Source organism: Gobio gobio (genome assembly GCF_949357685.1).
Source record: "Gobio gobio genome assembly, chromosome: 21".
In the NCBI taxonomy this organism is placed as follows: Eukaryota; Metazoa; Chordata; class Actinopteri; order Cypriniformes; family Gobionidae; genus Gobio; species Gobio gobio.
In genome coordinates, this window is record NC_137117.1 from 34,272,430 (window position 1) to 34,291,846 (window position 19,417).

Below are 19,417 nucleotides of genomic sequence, written 5' to 3' on the forward strand. Positions count from 1 at the left end.
TGTGCTTTGATTGTTACAAGCAGCTCTGATACTAAAATAATATCCTCAGACTAATAAATACTCAAATTGTTATTGCTTACCCTTTCTTTACTGAAGGCTAAACACATTGTTTAATTGTTTTGTATTTGCATGATCGAGATATTCTTTGAAAGAAAATAAGAAAGTACTATGCCAGCCTTGGCATCGCAACCACATATTCCTCTCTATTAGATATGGATAGATTTACAGAGTGTTTCATGTGTAGCTCTCAAATACCCACAGGATATTGCCAGATATTATGCTCCAAAGCAAGAATACCAGTAACATGATACATGTTTATAACTTCTACATATTACAAATGAATGGAATTGTAAAATTTGATTTATTTGGTTTATGCACATTCAAATGTTGATTGTTTTTTAAATGTTTTGATAAATATGGTTCAATTGCACTACTTTTCCAAATATCTGTTTGTGCCATATATTTTTAGTTTTTAGCAGGATCTTATCATCAAACTCTACTGGAATCAATTGCAAGTTGAGTCTCCCTTGTATCTAATGTGAAGATAACTATTTTCGTGGCGTGGAGTTGCCTCCTAGAGCAGTTTTGTAACTAAGAACTTGGACCATATTTTCATGGTCCGGTCATGGACTCGAGAGCATGTGGTCCCGGGTTTGACGCAAGCTTGACCCTCTACTGGTCTTGGTCTTGACTCAGACCTGAATGAGCTGGTCTTGACTACAACACTAATGTAGAGCACTCCAAATCAGTCTCGAACAAGGTTCCATTTCAGCTCTAGGCAGTAGAGAACAACACAGTATGTGTTGACAATAACCTCTTTTTATGTGTTTCAGGGACTTCGCTCAAAGATGGCAGCCTGCTCCTGGATCCAAGGCTGCCATGTTGGTGAAAGTTAACAGCATAGGAAGAAACCAGTCTCTGGGACCAGCTACTGGCCACCACATTCTCCACCTCAACCCCAACAACACTAGCACTTCACCCAGACCAGCGCAACTTGACAGAACTGGTCTGCTCAACAAAATGGCCCTACCTGGAGACTCCAAGCAGGGTTACCAACTCAAAAAGGGGGATGCCAACTTCTGTCTGGTTTTGCCCACTTCTAACACTTCCACTTTCTCGGCCCACCAGCGCTCTGGTGCAGGAACACCCCGCCCCTCCTCCCCTCAATATGGAGCTACACCCTCAGCACCCATCTACGATGAACCTCCACCTTTGGATCCCCCCATTTACGATGAACCCCCAGTGGAAATGGAAGTAGAGGGGGCGCACCACTTACACAGAGGTCCCTACTCCACCAGTCACAGCCTGCCGAGAGGACTCCAGCCTCCTAAACTCCTCCAGTTCCCCCATTCCAAACAGATCTGCAGTTCCTCATCTAGTGAGTACAGTCCTGCCGGCCGGGAGTGCATCAAACACATGGTGAATGTGGATTCAGCTGCATCCAAGCACCAGCCCCAGATGTCTAATCCCATCGAGGGTCCGTCAAATCCAGCCTGCCCTCAAATCCAGCCCCAGTCTCCAGTCTCTACCCAGATTAAGAAAGAAATCTCTCTGGAGAAGAAGCAGTCATGGAGGCTGTTAGAGCCTCGCCATAGCCGTCAAAGCAGCCTGGCCTCTCAGGAGTACCCGGGCCCTGTTGCCATAACGTACCAGGATTCTGGCTACTCTACTGGGCCATCCCCAAGTCTGAGAAGGAAAAACCGTCGGCGTGCAGCTCTGGGTACTGGGTCTGGTCGGCCCGGGTCGGTGGGCAGCAGTGGTGAGTTAAGCGCATTGAATGAGAAGCTGATGGCAGAAATGAGGGCGGTGGTGAACCGTTCCAATGCACTTCATGGCAGCAAGGCTAGTCTGGACACCGAGATGGGATCTGAGGCCTCTGGAAGTACCGCCCGCTCCCCAGTCAGTTCATTGAAGATGGGCGCAAGAGGGTGTGGATCAAGGGAGGATGTGACATCAAGTAACCGATCACTGTATAGGGTCGGGGGCAGCAACCATGGTGATGTGCTGCTGTCGCCACTGGTGACAGATGGGCTCGGAAGCCGGCAAAAGAGGACATACGAGAAAGTGGATTCGCTGGAGAAGAGCGGAACATCACAGACCAGCTTGTCCTCTCCAGAACCGCCCAGGTCACCCTCGCAGGTACAAACACTTTTCGCAGCTGTCCACTTGTTTGAGTGTGTGTATCTGGAAATGGTGTTATGGTCGGTCCAGTGAGGTAATCTGGCTGATTCCCTTTTCCTATATTTCTTTTTCTTTTAATTACCCTTCTATCTTTCATTACTTCTCACATTTAAGGGTTCCACTGTGTCTTATGGAGTGCTAAAGCAAAACAACGCTTCCCATCCGGTTGTTGTAGAAACTATGCAGGAGATGGCGAGGCTTGGGGTTTCCTGAGCTGAAGAGGGTGTGAATGTTACATTCTAAGGAGATTTACTTTTTCTATGTGTGTGTGTGTGTGTGTGTGTGTGTTGTGCTTAGATTAAGAGGACTGTACAAAGGCCAGTGGTTGTTTTTCTCAAGAAAGAGATTAAGGAGAAAATGCAAGGTTATGAAACCGGTGAGTGTAGCCTTCAGTGGATTGATGACAGAGAGATGTAAAAGTGTCAAAAGTAAAAGAATATATGAAGTGTGTGTGTGTGTGTGTGTGTTTGTTTGTTTGTGTGGGATGTACATATGGGAATCGGGTAGCAAGTAGGTCAGTGTAGAGCTTGAGAACCAAATTACTTTTTCAGGCTGTGTTCATGGATGACTGTATGGAGAGTGTGTTTTATGTGGATAGCGGATATTGGTCATAATACAGGCAGATATCCTACTTAAGCAGTGTAAATACACAGTCAGTGACACAATACTGCAACTACTGACACTGCAGGCAGTGGAACTCAACAAATCTGCTTTTTGATACATTTGAAGTCAAGCAAGAACACTTACTAGCAAACAGTGCAGGCACTTTATCGCTGTCAGACAGACCTTAAAAGTTGGTAGAGGTTAAACAAATCGTAGTTGATATGTGACCTGTATGGACTAGGCACCACGGTTCGGCACGCATGTGATTTGCGGATCAATTTCAAGATTAACCACCATAGAGTGAAAGTTTAGAATTTGCACATGTTTTGTTTTGCCAGTTTATACATTCAAGCAGCTATAAACCATTCCAGCGCTACAAGAGGCAAAAGAGAATTTAACATTTAACACAACACACACACAAAACTATCAAAATACCCATCTCTGCAAGTATTCTCGTAAACAGTCGGTTATGTCTGACGCGTATGGCACACTTTTCTGGAAACACTTCGAAGTCATCATCTGATTGGTTGGATTCTACAGGATGACGAAGGTGTTGCGTTCTTTAACGGTCCGCCTGGAAACAAATGCCGCGACTCCAAACTCCCTCGCGGAAGAAGAGTGCACAATGTTCTTGAATGAATAATTTAGATGCATGCCGGTCTGTTATTGCAGGGACATCGACATTTTCACGCCCCTAAACATGACGCGGAACAAAAACTGATTGGTTGCCTTACATGTCAGTCAAACGTCCTCTTGGGCGGTCCTTGACCAATGAAAGCTACAATAGAGTCCAGACCTTCTGTCGTCAGTATGAAGGTCTGGCTACGCGAGACTACCCCATCACCAATTTTTTTTTCTTGCTGATCTGAAAAATTATCTGTGATCCGTGACTCAAAAAACGTAAAATGATCCGAAACTAAAAGTCGGTATGAAACAGAAGTTGCGATAGTCTTTTCTTCCCTATTGTGATGTACATCCAAATTAAACAGCTGCTCAAAGAAAAAAAATGTAGGGGAATTGATTGGATGGTTATGGTTTGCTATTGCTGTGATCTCAATGGAGTGACAGGTTGTCCCGTCCTCGTGCCAGTAAACACGTCATCAGAGAAGAGAAGAGATGTTGCTGCAAGAAAGAGGGGAAGTTAAGATTACAAGGGTATTTATTTAAAAATATATTCCATAAAAATAAGAATGGTCCATTTTGATTTCATGGTGACTTGAAGAAGGCAGCTGTCTATGTAGGGAATAGGGATTGGGATGCAGTGCATCTCAGCAGGGTTTGAAGTGTTTTGGATCCGGGCTCTGCATTCGGTAGCATTAGTGTGTGTGTTAATGCTGTTCATGAAGTCATTCCCACACAAGTGCTGGAAAAACTGGAACATAAATTAACCTTTAGTCTGTGCTCCGCCAGAAACAACCTGTCTGTTTTAAAACATAACAGAAATACAAGCCCGGGTGCTATTTGCAGAATAATTGAGAAAGGAAAACAGAGACCAGGCTAGTCCCCTCATTCACTCAGCCAGGTGTTGTGGTCGTACAAGACAGTCGGCTCTTACAGCTCATTGTGATTTGGCACATTTAGGTAATGTGTTTCGATGTGTGTGCTGACAGTTCCATTTGTCATTAGTGTAGTGCTCCACATGTGGTTTGGCTTCTCCTAGGGAGCATGAGCTGGTGGAGTTAATATTATGGATCTTAATACATCAAGAGAGGTTTGCCATCAATCAAATGATCATAAATGACTAAAATAATCTAATCAAAATGACCGTTTTCTTAAGCATTATCTAGGTAGGCCTATGTTAGTCTCTGTGAATGGATAATGATCATTACCTGTTTTTTTTTTTTCATTTCCATTTTTCAAATTTCCATTTTACCTACAGTATTCAGCCTCTTCTATACATCTGCTGGCTCTTCAGCTTTTTTTCTTGCCTTTACATGCCTCATTGACTTCATCAATCTCTTTGTCTCTCTCTCAAACTCTCACATCTGATTAAAATACAAAAATAAATGTAAAGGCAGAGTAGTGAGGTTGGAAACATCGACTCAGTGATTTGGTTCAAAGCAAGCTTATTACATCTTAATTGAGGTAGAACCCCACTAATGTCCAGACGCATGGAGAAACGCTCCATTCTTACAATTTAATATGACCACATTGTTAAATCCGTATCACTTAGGGCACAGTGTCACATTGACGTAATGCCAGGGGGCGCCAAGGCAGGAAAGGAAACCCTTATGTTACGGGAATATATCGCTAATGTAAAGTGCTGGATATGTATGCCACTGCATATACAAATGACATCATAACCTGTCATCTCCCATTGACTCTCTTTGTAACCATAATAATGTCAGCATGATTGTGTCCGGTTGTATTGCATGTTTTGACTGCCACTGTTGGAATACTAAAGAATCAAAGATCTTAAAATTCTCAAATATTTTGACGTTTTTATAGATTTTCACTGCCGTTGGCAGTCGTCCTGGATTTATTCCATGTCCCAGGCCCAGTGACAAACAATTTGTCTGTCCACAGTGACTGTGAAACTGCAGCACAATGTGATACGATCACATCCACAATCTTTCACAGTCAGCCATGATCAATTTATTCAGTGAATGACAGTATCCCATTACTATGGAAGCTTGTTTCCGCCACAAAATGAAACATTTTAAAAGATAATTGCGACTTTTTATCTTACAATTGTGAGTTTATATCACACAAAAAAAAGTCAGAAATGTGAGATAAAAAGTCACAATCATCTTGTTTTATTTTTTATTCTGTGGCAGAAACAAGCTTCCATACATTACCGATTGGATATCCGCTATCATTATTTATTGACTAGTATTTATCTGGTCATGTGATTTCAAAATGGCTGCCTTAATGAGGTGACCGACCTTTAAATAAAAAAGCTTATAGTCCACTTAAACACAATCGACTGCAAGCTCGCATTGATTTTTGTATGCCCCGCCAGTATCTCAAAATCAATTCAACAGCCGATGAATAGAACCAAATCTGTTACACTTGGATGTACGTAACAATATGGAAGAAAAGATCTGTCGCTTATTCCGTTTCATCGTGAATTTAAATATAGTACTTTTCATGTATGCACATGGACATTTTTATATAAGAGAAAAATACTGAGTGGTAAAATAAATTTTCTTCTGTGTAGAAGAAGTCGGACATGGGTTTTTGAAGCATTAATGAGTTAGGAGAGCGGGAGAAAGGAAGAGCGAGAGAGGAGAAGAGGGGAGGCAGTAATGTTTGATGTTAGGATGTGATTTCCATATTGGGTCACCTATTTAGGCAGCGAGTGTAATCCATGACAAAAAGCGTTTCCAGGTTTCTGCAGGGAGAGTGAGTAAGCCAATCGGCTGCAACCTACGCAACGCACACACTCAGATTCAAGTTCCTGCGGCAGTCGTGATGATGCAAATAAATGCCAGAACAGCTGCATCCGTACTGATATCTTTTTGTTTCTCAATCTCTTCTTTTTTGTCTCCAGACAGGAACACTGGAATCCAAAACTCAGCAGGACGTCTCGCCCCAGGATGACCATGACAGAGAGGGTCGTGGAACTGCCCACCTCACTTATAAAAACAACAACAACAGTCCCCCTCCTCCTCATGCCAGCACGGGTTCGGGTTACCAGTACCCATACACCACCCTCTGCAAACCTACACCCGACGCCAACATGGAGGACTGGGCCAGCAAGAACCTTAACCAGCACACGCAAGGCCTGTTTCGCCGACGCGTCTCCATCGCTAATATGCTGTCGTGGAACCGAGGCTCCATTAAGAAACCCATGCTGATCACCAGCGACCGCACTGTCAAGAAGGAAGCCTGTGAGATGTTCAAGCTGGTCCAGGCCTACATGGGCGACAGGCCGGCCAGATTGGATAAACGCCACGTGGCCCTTCAGGTGGTCACAAAGTGCTGGGGGATGCAAGGCTTGAGGGACGAGCTGTACGTGCAGCTGGTGCGGCAGACCACCGATAACTTGAGTTTGAGGAGCTTGGAGGGGGGCTGGGAGTTGATGGCCATCAGCTTAGCGTTCTTCTCGCCCTCGCCCAAATTTAGACGCTATTTGGAAGGCTACATCCAACGACACCTTGAGCCCAGTAATGATAAGAAAAGTAGGTTCAATTGTTTTGTTTTTTTAGATAAATACCACTTGGTTTGATATTTTATATCTAATGTAATGAAATTCATACATTTGTAAGTGTGGCTTAAGAGTTCAAATACTTTGAGGCCAGTGTATGTCTTGGATAGTCCAGTGTTTTTGTTTGTAGGACAAGGAAAGGACACACACAGGGGAGTGTTTATGTTTTAGGCTGTCCCATATGGATTCAAAACCTGAAACACTCATATACATACAAACAGAGCGCGGTTAATATTGGTTACACTTCTAAAATTGTTATGGCATTGTGCCTACCCAAACAGGATATAACGCTGTGGAGGGTAGAAAAATAAAACGCTGGGGTTACAGCAGGTTAAACGTCACACAGGTCGTGGAACAATAAAGTCAAGTATTGTTCAGACAGACTGTTGGAGCATATGAGTGTTCAAAATTAACAGTTTCTTGTATCTGACAGTACTTCAGCACATCACGGAGCAGCAGGACATCAAAAACAAGAAGAATTCAAAGTCCAGAAAAAAGAGGAGACAGAACAATGAGGAAGAAGATGATGAGGGTGAGTTTATGTTGGAATGAGTCATTTGCACACACACACTCAGGGAAACATGCATATGCACTTGAGAGATTTTGGACATATTGGACAAAATTTGGAAGATTTGGCTCCTTTTCAATTTCAAATTTGGCTTTTGAATAGAATGGGCAACACCCAACAGGAAGTTGAGTCTGTCCGTCATTCTCTTGTTCTATCTATCCAGGGTTTGAAATGAACACCCGCCAACCCGCCAAATGCTGGGGAAAATCCATTGTGCCGGCTAACGCATATCAACACACAAGCCTATTTGCCGGTTACAAACCCTATATACCTTCAAACATGACTATACACTCACCTAAAGGATTATTAGGAACACCATACTAATACTGTGTTTGACCCCCTTTCGCCTTCAGAACTGCCTTCATTCTACGTGGCATTGATTCAACAAGGTGCTGAAAGTATTCTTCAGAAATGTTGGCCCATATTGATAGGATAGCATCTTGCAGTTGATGGAGATTTGTGGGATGCACATCCAGGGCACGAAGCTCCCGTTCCACCACATCCCAAAGATGCTCTATTGGGTTGAGATCTGGTGACTGTGGGGGCCATTTTAGTACAGTGAACTCATTGTCATGATCAAGAAACCAATTTGAAATGATTCGAGCTTTGTGACATGGTGCATTATCCTGCTGGAAGTAGCCATCAGAGGATGGGTACATGGTGGTCATAAAGGGATGGACATGGGCAGAAACAATGCTCAGGTAGGCCGTGGCATTTAAACGATGCCCAATTGGCACTAAGGGGCCTAAAGTGTGCCAAGAAAACATCCCCCACACCATTACACCACCACCACCAGCCTGCACAGTGGTAACAGGGCATGATGATCCATGTTCTCATTCTGTGTATGCCAAATTCTGACTCTACCATCTGAATGTCTCTACAGAAATCGAGACTCATCAGACCAGGCAACATTTTTCCAGTCTTCAACTGTCCAATTTTGGACAAGCTTGTGCAAATTGTAGCCTCTTTTTCCTATTTGTAGTGGAGATGAGTGGTACCCGGTGGGGTCTTCTGCTGTTGTAGCCCATCCGCCTCAAGGTTGTGCGTGTTGTGGCTTCACAAATGCTTTGCTGCATACCTCGGTTGTAACGAGTGGTTATTTCAGTCAAAGTTGCTCTTCTATCAGCTTGAATCAGTCGGCCCATTCTCCTCTGACCTCTAGCATCAACAAGGCATTTTCGCCCACAGGACTGCCGCATACTGGATGTTTTTCCCTTTTCACACCATTCTTTGTAAACCCTAGAAATGGTTGTGGTTCAAAATCCCAGTAACTGAGCAGATTGTGAAATACTCAGACCGACCCGCCTGGCACCAACAACCATGCCACGCTCAAAATTGCTTAAATCACCTTTCTTTCCCATTCTGACATTCAGTTTGGAGTTCAGGAGATTGTCTTGACCAGGACCACACCCCTAAATGCATTGAAGCAACTGCCATGTGATTGGTTGATTAGATAATTGCATTAATGAGAAATTGAACAGGTGTTCCTAATAATCCTTTAGGTGAGTGTATATTTACAACATAGCATAGCCACATATACCTACTGCAGATAAAAAATCTGAAATACATAACATTACGGAAGTTAAATATTCTATGAATGCTGTTTCATGTTGTTTTTCATGTGCTGTAAGGTAAGGCCTCTTTTCTCTTTAACTGAATGACAAGCTCCCAAACGCACGCACATTCAGTGTCAAGGGGCTCTGTGTACAATAAGGGAATCTTCCTGGTAGCATGTTTGGCTGAGGGAGAGTATTAATGATGCTTTGGGTCCGCTAGTGAAGGAGGACCACTCAAAGAGAGAGCAGCTGGCCCAGCATAGAAGGGGAGTATCCCCCTCCTCTCCCCTTTCTCACTCTCACTTTTAGAGGCAAGATTAAAGCTTTGAGCAACAAGACATTCTACAACTCCCACGCTTCCCTGGCCCAATTCCAGACTGCTCAGGCAGAGAGAGAGCGAGTTTGTTGGTTGAGAGGCAGCAAAGATCCTGAGAACGTCTTTCAGTCTTGAAGCGAGAGTGATAGGAGACGGAAAGAGAAAGAGGAACAGGCAGATTGAGACAAAAAAAACGGAGAGTGGGACATTTTTATCAGGTTACACCCTCAGTGGCTGCCATCCAACTTAACCCAGCAAGTTCTTTTATACCTCTTCTATGCTCCCCGCACACACAGCCCCGCTCCAGAACAAAGAGTTTAACGAGACAGCTCTGCGTGGGCATTTAATAATGCAGCTCCAGCCCGGCCTCGGTTAATTACACCGTCTTCACACGAGACATGTGCTCACTTCAAGTAATGGCCACTGTCATCGTTTGAGGTGGAAGTGCAAGGCTAAAATGTACTCTAATTACCAAGATATTATTTATTACTGTACACTTTTAGTTGAGTACACATATGTTAGTTCTTTGACTTCTGTTTCACATGTGATTCCCTAGCGCAGGACTTTTCTTTCAGCAACCCGCTGGCTGACTCCAGTCCATTTCATCATTTTATTACTACTCTATAATTGACTTTGATGAAATCGTTGCACTGCCTGATACATCACAGTGTGAAACTCAGCGGGGAGTTCTGAAACACTCAGCGGTCGACTGTTAGCAGACTGCATTTCATATCTGAAATGGGAGCTTGTATGTTGAACCCGCTGGTTCTGGTGTCCACTTAAGCAATTTTGAATCATCCAGGGTATAATGTTATAGCCAAACCACATGGTTGATAATCATTGACCCTTACCCATCATTTTATGTGACCCTTATACCGATACCACTACATCACAGATTTGCTCCTTTAGTTTCAATGTTTGTTTTCTGTTGGATTGCAACAGACTTGATTTCATTTGACACTGGCCTTCAATCAACTAGACCACAATCTTTGACCTTTAAGGTCAAGGTTACAGGATGTGTGGGGGGACTTATGGTGGCATCAGTGATTGTAAAAGTGATAAGCTACGGCTAAGCCAGAAAAACACTGGATAATTCCAGCGCCATGTGTGCATGTGGAAGCCAGGAATCATGTTGTGGTTCTAGTGCATCTAGCTCCAACCCCAATTAATCACACCTGAACTAATCAAGGTCTTGGGTATACTAGAAACTTCCAGTCAAGTGGTTAAGGCAAGTTGGAGCTAAACTCTACAGGACAGTGGACCTCTAGGGCCGAGTTTGGACACCCCTGTTCTAGTGTATGGGAAGTAGAGAGGAAACAACTATGGAAAGTACGAAGGAAATAAACTTCACACTTCTACCGGTTTACTTTAGTCATCCAAAGCATTGTTTTGGCTGGATTGGAACATTCCAAGTGACACCTCTGCACCTTCCTGCTCTCCGACTGTGTGGCTCGCTCAGATGGATGCTGGGAATGTTCTAGAAGGGCAGAAAGAATATGGCTTTACTATTCACTCGTAAAAAAATAAATGCTTTTTATTTGCATTTATGGTTATAAACATCCATTAAAGGTTCTTTATAATGAAAAAGACTCGTCACACAAAGGAAATGGACCATTTTGGGAACTGTTCACTGAATGGTTTTTCTGTGGCATTGCTGCGAAAAACCCTTTTATTTTTGAGAGTGTTGCAGGGCCTCACCAGCTGTGTACCAGCGCCGTGTGCCCCAGGAGATGGCATTGTGGGAAGGACCGGAGTTCAGGGGCCCTTTTGAAAGAGAATAAACACTCTGAGAGGACTTTTTTATATGATGTAGCACTGTTTTTCTTTTTTAGTAATGCCCTTTTATACTCCCACTGTTGTTTCAGGATGTGGGGGTGTGGCCTCCTCTGAGGTTAGAGGTGCATTGTGGGGGGGAACGCCCTTTATGGGCTCAAAGAAGCGCTGTTACAACATTGGCACTGTTTGTATGCAAAACAGTCCTCATATCTGCACGTTTCCTTTCTCATGGGTACTGTTGAAGTGTCCAAACTGTCATTCTTTATCTCAGAGGCTGATGTTAAAAGTGTGTTTAACTGAAGGATGAGAAGTGGCACACGTTCACAAATTACACTCATCGCTCATGACGGAGAGGAAAAACCCTGACAAATGAATAGTACAGTAGGGCTGGAGGGTATAATGGTATGGTATAATAGCAGTGTCAAACAGTAGAGATCCTGCTGTATATACCGTGGTAAATATCATTTAGGAGGATATGATGAGGCAGATTATCTTTGTCATACACGAGTATGACCAAGAAACATGGAGGAATGTGAGGAAGACAGGCAAACAAGAGGAAGAACTTGTTATTTAGAGTGTTAGGGCTCAACGTGAAACGGTTGCTGAGCATGTTTGCTGTTATGGGCAAAATCTCATGCATTAATATAGAACTCAACCGGGTATTTTTATTACGTTTTATTAAAAATATTCAATGTGGTTCATCCAATCAGAATTTAAAGTCAGATCAATGTGTTTTATAATATACAGTATATCCGTCATTTGTTTTTATTTAAAAAGAGGTAGTATTGACATTTATAATGTTACAAAAAAATCTATTGCAAATATATGCTTTTTAACTTTCTATTCATCAAAAGATCCTGAAAAAAAATCAAAAGCTGTATCTGTTAACATAAGCCAGTTTGATTAAACCATCAAAATGAGGAAAATATTTTATATATTTTAAATATGAGGAAAGAACAAAACACTAAACTTAAGGTATTTATCTGACAAATTTATTTGGCAAAAAGGCAAACTACAGCTATGTTTTATTTACAATGGGAAAAAAAGGCATAGAATAACAAAATGTTCACAGGAAAAATCTTACACTGACTATTATCACTGACACGGAGTTATTTATTTCATTGTTTTTCTCTTATTCATAATTTTGTATGACAGTCTGGCCAAAAATGATATCCGAATACAACAATTGACTCTAAGCACAACTCTGCAATATGCTTATAAAATCTTTAACACATTTTTAACTCTTTCCCCGAAATTGACAGAATTTTCCATCTTTTATGATGCAACGCTTCCCCACTTTCTCTTTCTCTGATAGTCCTTGCTTGGAAATGCATGAAAACATGGTTGTCGCAAATGGTTGACGCTGCAGTGACACCTCGAGGTTGCTTTCGACAACAAACTCTGAACCGGATGTGCATTCTAACTTCCGTGAAAAAGGCCTATTAACGTAATTTTCAGATGATCCGTGTTTTCACTGTTATGCGGTAGGGGGCGCTATTACTCTGAAAGAGAAAGAGTACTGAATCTCCAGATCAAAACACAAGCGAAGAAGAAGCAGAAACAAGTGATAGAAGCATGTAAAATAATGCGTTCATCAAACATTAAACAGCATAGAAATCAAAACTGCATAATGTTATTGAATGAAATGTCGACCCAGGACGACTATAGGACTGTGAAGCTTTGAGGGTGTTGATGGACTCCAGCTACTCCATCTGTGTTTTGATCATCGTTCTGAATGCAATCCGGATGTAGACTTTGACAAAAACACGAGTTAGGTTTTTGTTCAAAATGTTGCTTTTTTTAATAAACTTGTCCACATAAATAATAAGAATGATAAAAGAATACTTTTTTTTTTTTATAAATTACATGTTCAGATATTCATAAAACAAAATATTCTGGGGGCCATTAAAGTTTTGTGAACGCTAAAACGAGTTATAATAATATTAGAAGGATTTCCGAGGCCAGACATATTACCTGATGAAAATACGGAGGGAAGAGGGTCATACATCAGGAAATGAAAGAATACAAATTGTTAAAGAGGGAGAAGAGCATGTCACAGAGAGGTGAGACAGATTCTTGTGAAATACCTGACTGCTCGTTTAACACAAGTTTACAGCTTCATACACACAAGAGTCATCAGAACAAGAGCCGTAAATCTCACTGTCTTCGTGATTCACAGATGTGCCTGGTGGCAGTAGACACACTCATACAGACCCACCTGTTCCTGTCAAGTCTGATATCTGGAAACGTTGACTTTGACAACAATCTCACGGTCATTGTGTGTTAATCTATTTTGTGAGTGTGTTCTTCAGACGTTTAACAGAGAAGTCTCGTTTGCCTAAAGTTTTTAGTAAAAAGTAAATATCCTCATTTTCTCCATGTTTGATGATGAGTTAGTACAAGACACATGGTCACAGCATTTAGCCAGCACTTAAACATGCAAATATTACAGCTTTCCTTGTTCCATTTGACAGCATAATCCATTCAGTAGTTATTTCAGCTGCTAAATTTAAGAAGTAATGCTAGTTTTGTTTCCATATAATGAGCTTGACTGAGAATTTAGTCCATCTTCAACATTATTTTCCCATATAAAGCGGTTTCTCCCTCGTCCCCTCTGTGCGTGTGTGTGTGAGTAACGGCTGTGAAGAGCCCTGAAGCCTCTGTGTCTCTTCAGTTCAGCCCAGTCAAACCTCAGTCACCTGTTCGCTGTAAATCTGTTTCAGACCCGCATAACCACATTATGGTTGTTCAGCCAAAGAATGAGTCACGTTCTAAGGAGAAACAAGCGAGGGAACTGCTTTGAGAGTGTTCTTCTGTTTAATGAAACAGATATCACCTCACACTGTTGTGTAATGCATATTAGCCAGCGCCACTAGTAGCTCTTATCGATTTCACTTTAATATCAGTGTGAGCGATATTTAATCTGGCGTAGCTTAGATGCCATTAGTACATTAAACGTTGGTTTCCTGTAACAGTTAAACTTCACGCCTCATGTACCTTGTAGCTGTGAGGAAACGTTCACATCCAGCATTCACCCAGCAGGACGATGAGCAGTCATGCTTAGCCAGACTGAGGGTTTCAGTTTTCAGCGGCTGGAAAACACGTATCCGCATACGAGTCACTGAAGCTGGTCTTCACAGCTAGAGAAGAGGCTCGACTAGCAGCTACTTGTACATCACTAATGCCTCATCAGTTTTCTCTGTCTGTCTTTGTCTCTGTCTGTCTTTGTTCAATTCTGCTGTAAAGCAACTCTCTGAGTATCATCAGTGTAACAGTGAAAACTAACGCCATGATATCTCCCAATGGTAACATGTATAGGGTGAACTAGCACACTCTCAAAAAGGATGTGTTAAAAACAACACAACCTGTGTTATTTCTTAACACACCTGTGTGTCACATTTTGTGTTAGTTTTAACTCATCCAGTGTGTTATTCTTCTTAACACAGACAGTGTGTTAAAATATATAACACACTAATGTGTCATAAATCACACAGGTGTGTGTCAGATGTGTTTTAATCAGTTTAACTAAATGAATGCAATACAAAGCATTTTTTTAAATATACTGTGTGTATTTAACTTCACAGGTACATTTACATGAAGTCAATATTAACGTCTTTTAAATTTCATCGATATTTTAAACATATTTATATCTTGTATATAACCTGAAAATCCCGTACCAGTAAGCATGAGAGGTCGCTGTGCAAAACCCACCTTGACTGTCTAAAAATGTCAACAACAAAAATGCACATTTTTATAGTTTCTAATAACAAATAAATCCAAATACATGACATATGAGCAAATGTGCTGAAAATAGCCCTAACACAAAAATCTGAGCCTTGTGGTACTCCATATTGAATTTGTGATTGATATTATACCTCTTCATTTACTGCTACAATTCATAATGGTCAGATAAACCATGCCAATGCAATTTCACTAATGCGAAGTCTATTCAAAAGAATGTTAGTATCAACATCATATTTGTGTGACCCTTGTTTGCTTGTTCTTGTGTTTAACTGGTTTGGTGGAGCATCTCTGATATATTTATTTGTTCCGAGCATGCTGTCAAATGTTGTTCGTGTTATTTCTGCTTTGTGAATGGAACATTGAAATCATATTTGAACTATTGAAATGCCTGCCATATATAGCCATATAAAAGCTTTTCTCAACTCCAAACCCGTAGAGAACGAGTGGATTGGCATTGTTTCTAAAGACGTCTTTATTTATAAATCCTTTAGTAAAAAATTGTTATACTTAGGACCTTGATACAAATCAGAAGATTCATTCACAAGCCAAACCGCACCTCCCCTAAAGATCTTTAAATCCTAGCCAATTTAAAATGGCCACTCAGTGGTCAGTTATGCTGTTTCCTTTCCAAGTTCTGTAATTGGTCAGTAATATTTCATATTCATTTTCTTTGACAGGTCTCCCCATCAGCACTTACGCCAAGTACTGTTACCGTAAGCTGCAAAAAGTGGCCATTACTGGGGGCAAGAAGGTAAGAGGTTCTTTTTTTCATTATTAGTTTAATTAAACATTTTTATTATTATTATTTTATTGATATCAGTAATGTTGGATTTATTTAACTGTACTGCTCAATTCCCTATTTTTAGATTTAAATAAGCTTTACCATCATCTAACACTCTCTTAAAGTATAACTTTAAAGACTGTAATAATAATCTGCAAATATGTATATATATTTTTTTGTTTAGTTTTTAGTGTTTTTTTTATTTTTTATTTAGATAGCATAAAATGTTTATATTGGCCATTTATTGCTTATCGGCCATAACTTATATAATAATATATATATGGAGGGTATGATGGTATAATAGCAGTGTCAAACAGTAGAGATCCTGCTGTATATACCGTGGTAAATATCATTTAGGAGGATATGATGAGGCAGATTATCTTTAATATAATATATATTCGAATATAATAATAATATATAATAATCGAATATAATAATCGAATATTCGAACCGAATATAATAATCGGTTTAACATATCGGCCAAAATGTGAACTCTAGTTAGCACACATTGCCCATCAGCCCTGATCTACATCTACCACGGTTTAATTTCAATAGGCAGGCGATGGTTCTTAATCAGTTCTTGATTGCAGCATCGACTCTAAACACGCTCACTGACTTCTAATATGGTTTAACCAGACACATGAAGTTGGATGATTCCATCTTGTCGAATGCTAATTGAAAACAGTTTTTCCCGGGAGTTTTGTTTATTTGTAGATGCCAGCTCTGCTGTTAGATCGAACCCAGGAGTCTCCAAAATGGTCAAAAGCAGCACTATATGGCTCAGCCATCTAAAATTGGTCACATCTGTGAGCAATCACAGCACCCGGCCTTTAGGAACACACCATGAGAATTACTAATCCACTAACCCAAACTAAGAAGAAAAGGTTACAACAACCCCCCCAGGCCCTTCTATAAGTATCGTCCATGAGTTACGTCCATGCACACGCTTCACTGGGAACGGCAGTTTCCCCTCCCTATTTGTCCTTTCACCAGTCCCACCCTGTAATCAGCCATCCCACCTCTGTCTCCAGCGTTTTTACTGGGTGGGCTATTTTTACCCCCGCACCGCACAGCTACGTATTATCCCGCTCGGCAATGTTGTTCCATATTGTGTTACAGTTGAGATGGTGTCCCTCTGTTCCATAGAAACACAGTCTGATCAACAGATGCTTTATGTGTCAGTGGCTGGTTAGCATTCAGAACTTAATTATGTTCTGATGCCATTTTGTACTGGAATAGTTCAGCTAATAAGGAAGATGCTGTTTTCCACACTTTTTTCTTATAATGACAACAGACTGCCAAGTTCCAAAAAATAACACAAAAGTACAGCAAATACACTATAAAAGATATATTAAAGCTACACTATGTAACTTTTCCGTCCACTAGAGGTCGCCTGTTCAAAACAAAGGCGTAGTTTGATGACGGCACGTTTGAGCGCAGAATCTCGGGACATGTGGTCTTCACCTCACAGCCGGTGGAAAACAGTCAGGATAGGACTCGGGCAGAAATCATGTTCATGGATGCGATTATTAACATTACTGTAGTGAAGCAGAGCAGGAGCGTTGGAGTGTTGGACTGGAGTGGAACACAAGGAGTGTTGTGGAGCTGAGCAAGGCCGCAGGAGCGATTGAAGAGCGGGACTGTTATTATGGCATAGTCGCTGGCGGGACTTTTATTATGACACGGTTGCCGGCGCTACTTCCTCTTTTCCAGTCATGAGTCTGAGGTAACGCAACTCTGTTTATCGTATTAGATATATCTGAGTGTGTTGAAAAGGAAGTTATGACGTTCGCTCGGCGGCTGCTATGACACTTGTTCACACTGCAGTGAGAGTAAAGTGTTTCACTGAATAAAACCGGAGACCGAGGGTGACGCAGATATGACGCAATCGACAGGCGACTCCCTCACACCCATAGCTCACACGTCCCGGCTCCTTGGTTAAAATAGCAATTTCTCACGATTTACAAATAGTTGAAAACATTTGGGATATTCTAAGTACTCAACTGAACAAAATATATAACACTGGCCTAGTGGTTTCTGGATATTTTACTGCAAAAATCCTACATAGTTCACCTTTAAGGTTGTACTGATATTAAAATTTTGCCTAATAATTGTTGTCCTATTTTTATTAAATAAATAATACCTAGTAAATAAATAATTTGATTAATTTTCAAATAAAAATACATTAAAATAATATAGCTGCAAGCAGCCATTAAGGGGCCAAGCACAAAGCAAACAAGAACTAAAATAATCAGTAAAATATAGCATTTTATTTCATATACTTTATTGTAATTAGTGGCAATTTAATATTTTGTCCAATTATAACGCTACCAACAGGTGCAATTCCACCACTTTTTTTATGTGTCCCCTGAGTGTGGCCATAAATAAGTGTCAAATTTGGTGAAAATGTCTCATGCCATGCACGACTTTGATTGCATTTTTTTGCCACTTACTATCAAAATTTTGACATGTGAGCTTTAATGTTTGATTATGATTCCAAATTTCCTACTGTGGTTTCGTCTCGGTCGTACTAACGGTGTCGAAGATATTCGTGAATGTTGTTTTAACGCTAAATCGCAATGTTGCACAAACCATAAGGCGAAACCTAGCATGGACTCGACAAGGATTCAGGAATCTAAGCAGATGAAAATAACTCAACCACATCAAAAATTATGAGCATATGAATATTTGATTTCACCACAAGGTGGCGCTCTCTCAACTTCTCAGGCTCCTTCAGGGCATCGTTTTGATGACCCGTACCGAGTTTCGTAATGATACGCTAATGCGTTCGAAAAATATGCTGTATGCTGCCCTGAATCTTTATAAGACCAGTTTTATCATTTTTGGCCAAACCATTCGAAAGTTATTGTAAGCAAAAATAGCCATCTCCGGAGCAGTAGGTGGCGCTGTGCCGAAATGCAGCATGTAGCCTCAGGTCATGCTTGTGATGGCGTACCAAGTTGGTCAGATTAGCGGAGATTTGGCATGCTCTTCTTTGAATTTGTTTGCGAGTTATTCAAGAATTCCACCATATTCTGAAGATGATCTGATTTTCATGAAAATTGGAGCAACCGTCTAGGAGGAGTTTGAAAGTTTTTTGTTTTGCTTTTTTGGCGGGAAAAGTTAAATGACATGTAGTTTCTAGCCCTTATGGTTCAGAAATTATTCGCATAAATGTGAGTGAAACTTTGGATAGTTTAGAGACTCCAAATTTGCTGTGGTGATTGTTTGGACTGTCCGGTGATTGGCCCCTAACTAAAATCATAATAATAAAATACATCACAACATTATAATGCATTAGAAGTAAATATTCATTTTGAGATTAACTAAAGAGCACATTTAACCGTGTTATTAGATTATTACTGTTTTTAAAGATTCATTTTAAGTGAGAGTTAGATGATGGATTTAGATTTAAATAAATGAGCAGCACAATTAAATATAGAATATTGTCTGTAATATTTTTTTTTTAAATCTCTAATATCTATAGTACAGTTAAAAAGTTTGGGGTCAGTAAAGTTTTTTTTAAGAAAGAAATTAATACTTTTATTCAGTAAGGATGCATTAAATTGATCAAAAGTGACTGTACAGTCTTTTACTGTTACACTAAAAAAAATATATATATATATTGATCAAAGAATTTAGAAAAAAATGTATCTCCGTTTCCATAAAAAAATCTTAAGCAGCACAACTGTTTTCAACATTGACAATAATAAAAAATATACATATTTCTTGAACATCAAAT

General features: G+C 40.6%; 1 protein-coding gene across 3 annotated transcripts in view; it reads left to right on the forward strand.

The window, feature by feature from the left end:
- Positions 1-19,417, forward strand: part of arhgap46b (Rho GTPase activating protein 46b) — a 92,602-nt gene that overhangs the window by 66,955 nt on the left and 6,230 nt on the right. For all 3 annotated transcript variants that reach the window (XM_079801875.1, XM_079801876.1, XM_079801877.1), the window contains 4 exons: positions 834-2,139; positions 6,278-6,908; positions 7,368-7,466; positions 15,572-15,645. In XM_079801875.1, coding sequence (XP_079658001.1) covers positions 834-2,139; positions 6,278-6,908; positions 7,368-7,466; positions 15,572-15,645 — 2,110 coding nt within the window. The remainder of the gene's footprint in view (positions 1-833; positions 2,140-6,277; positions 6,909-7,367; positions 7,467-15,571; positions 15,646-19,417) is intronic.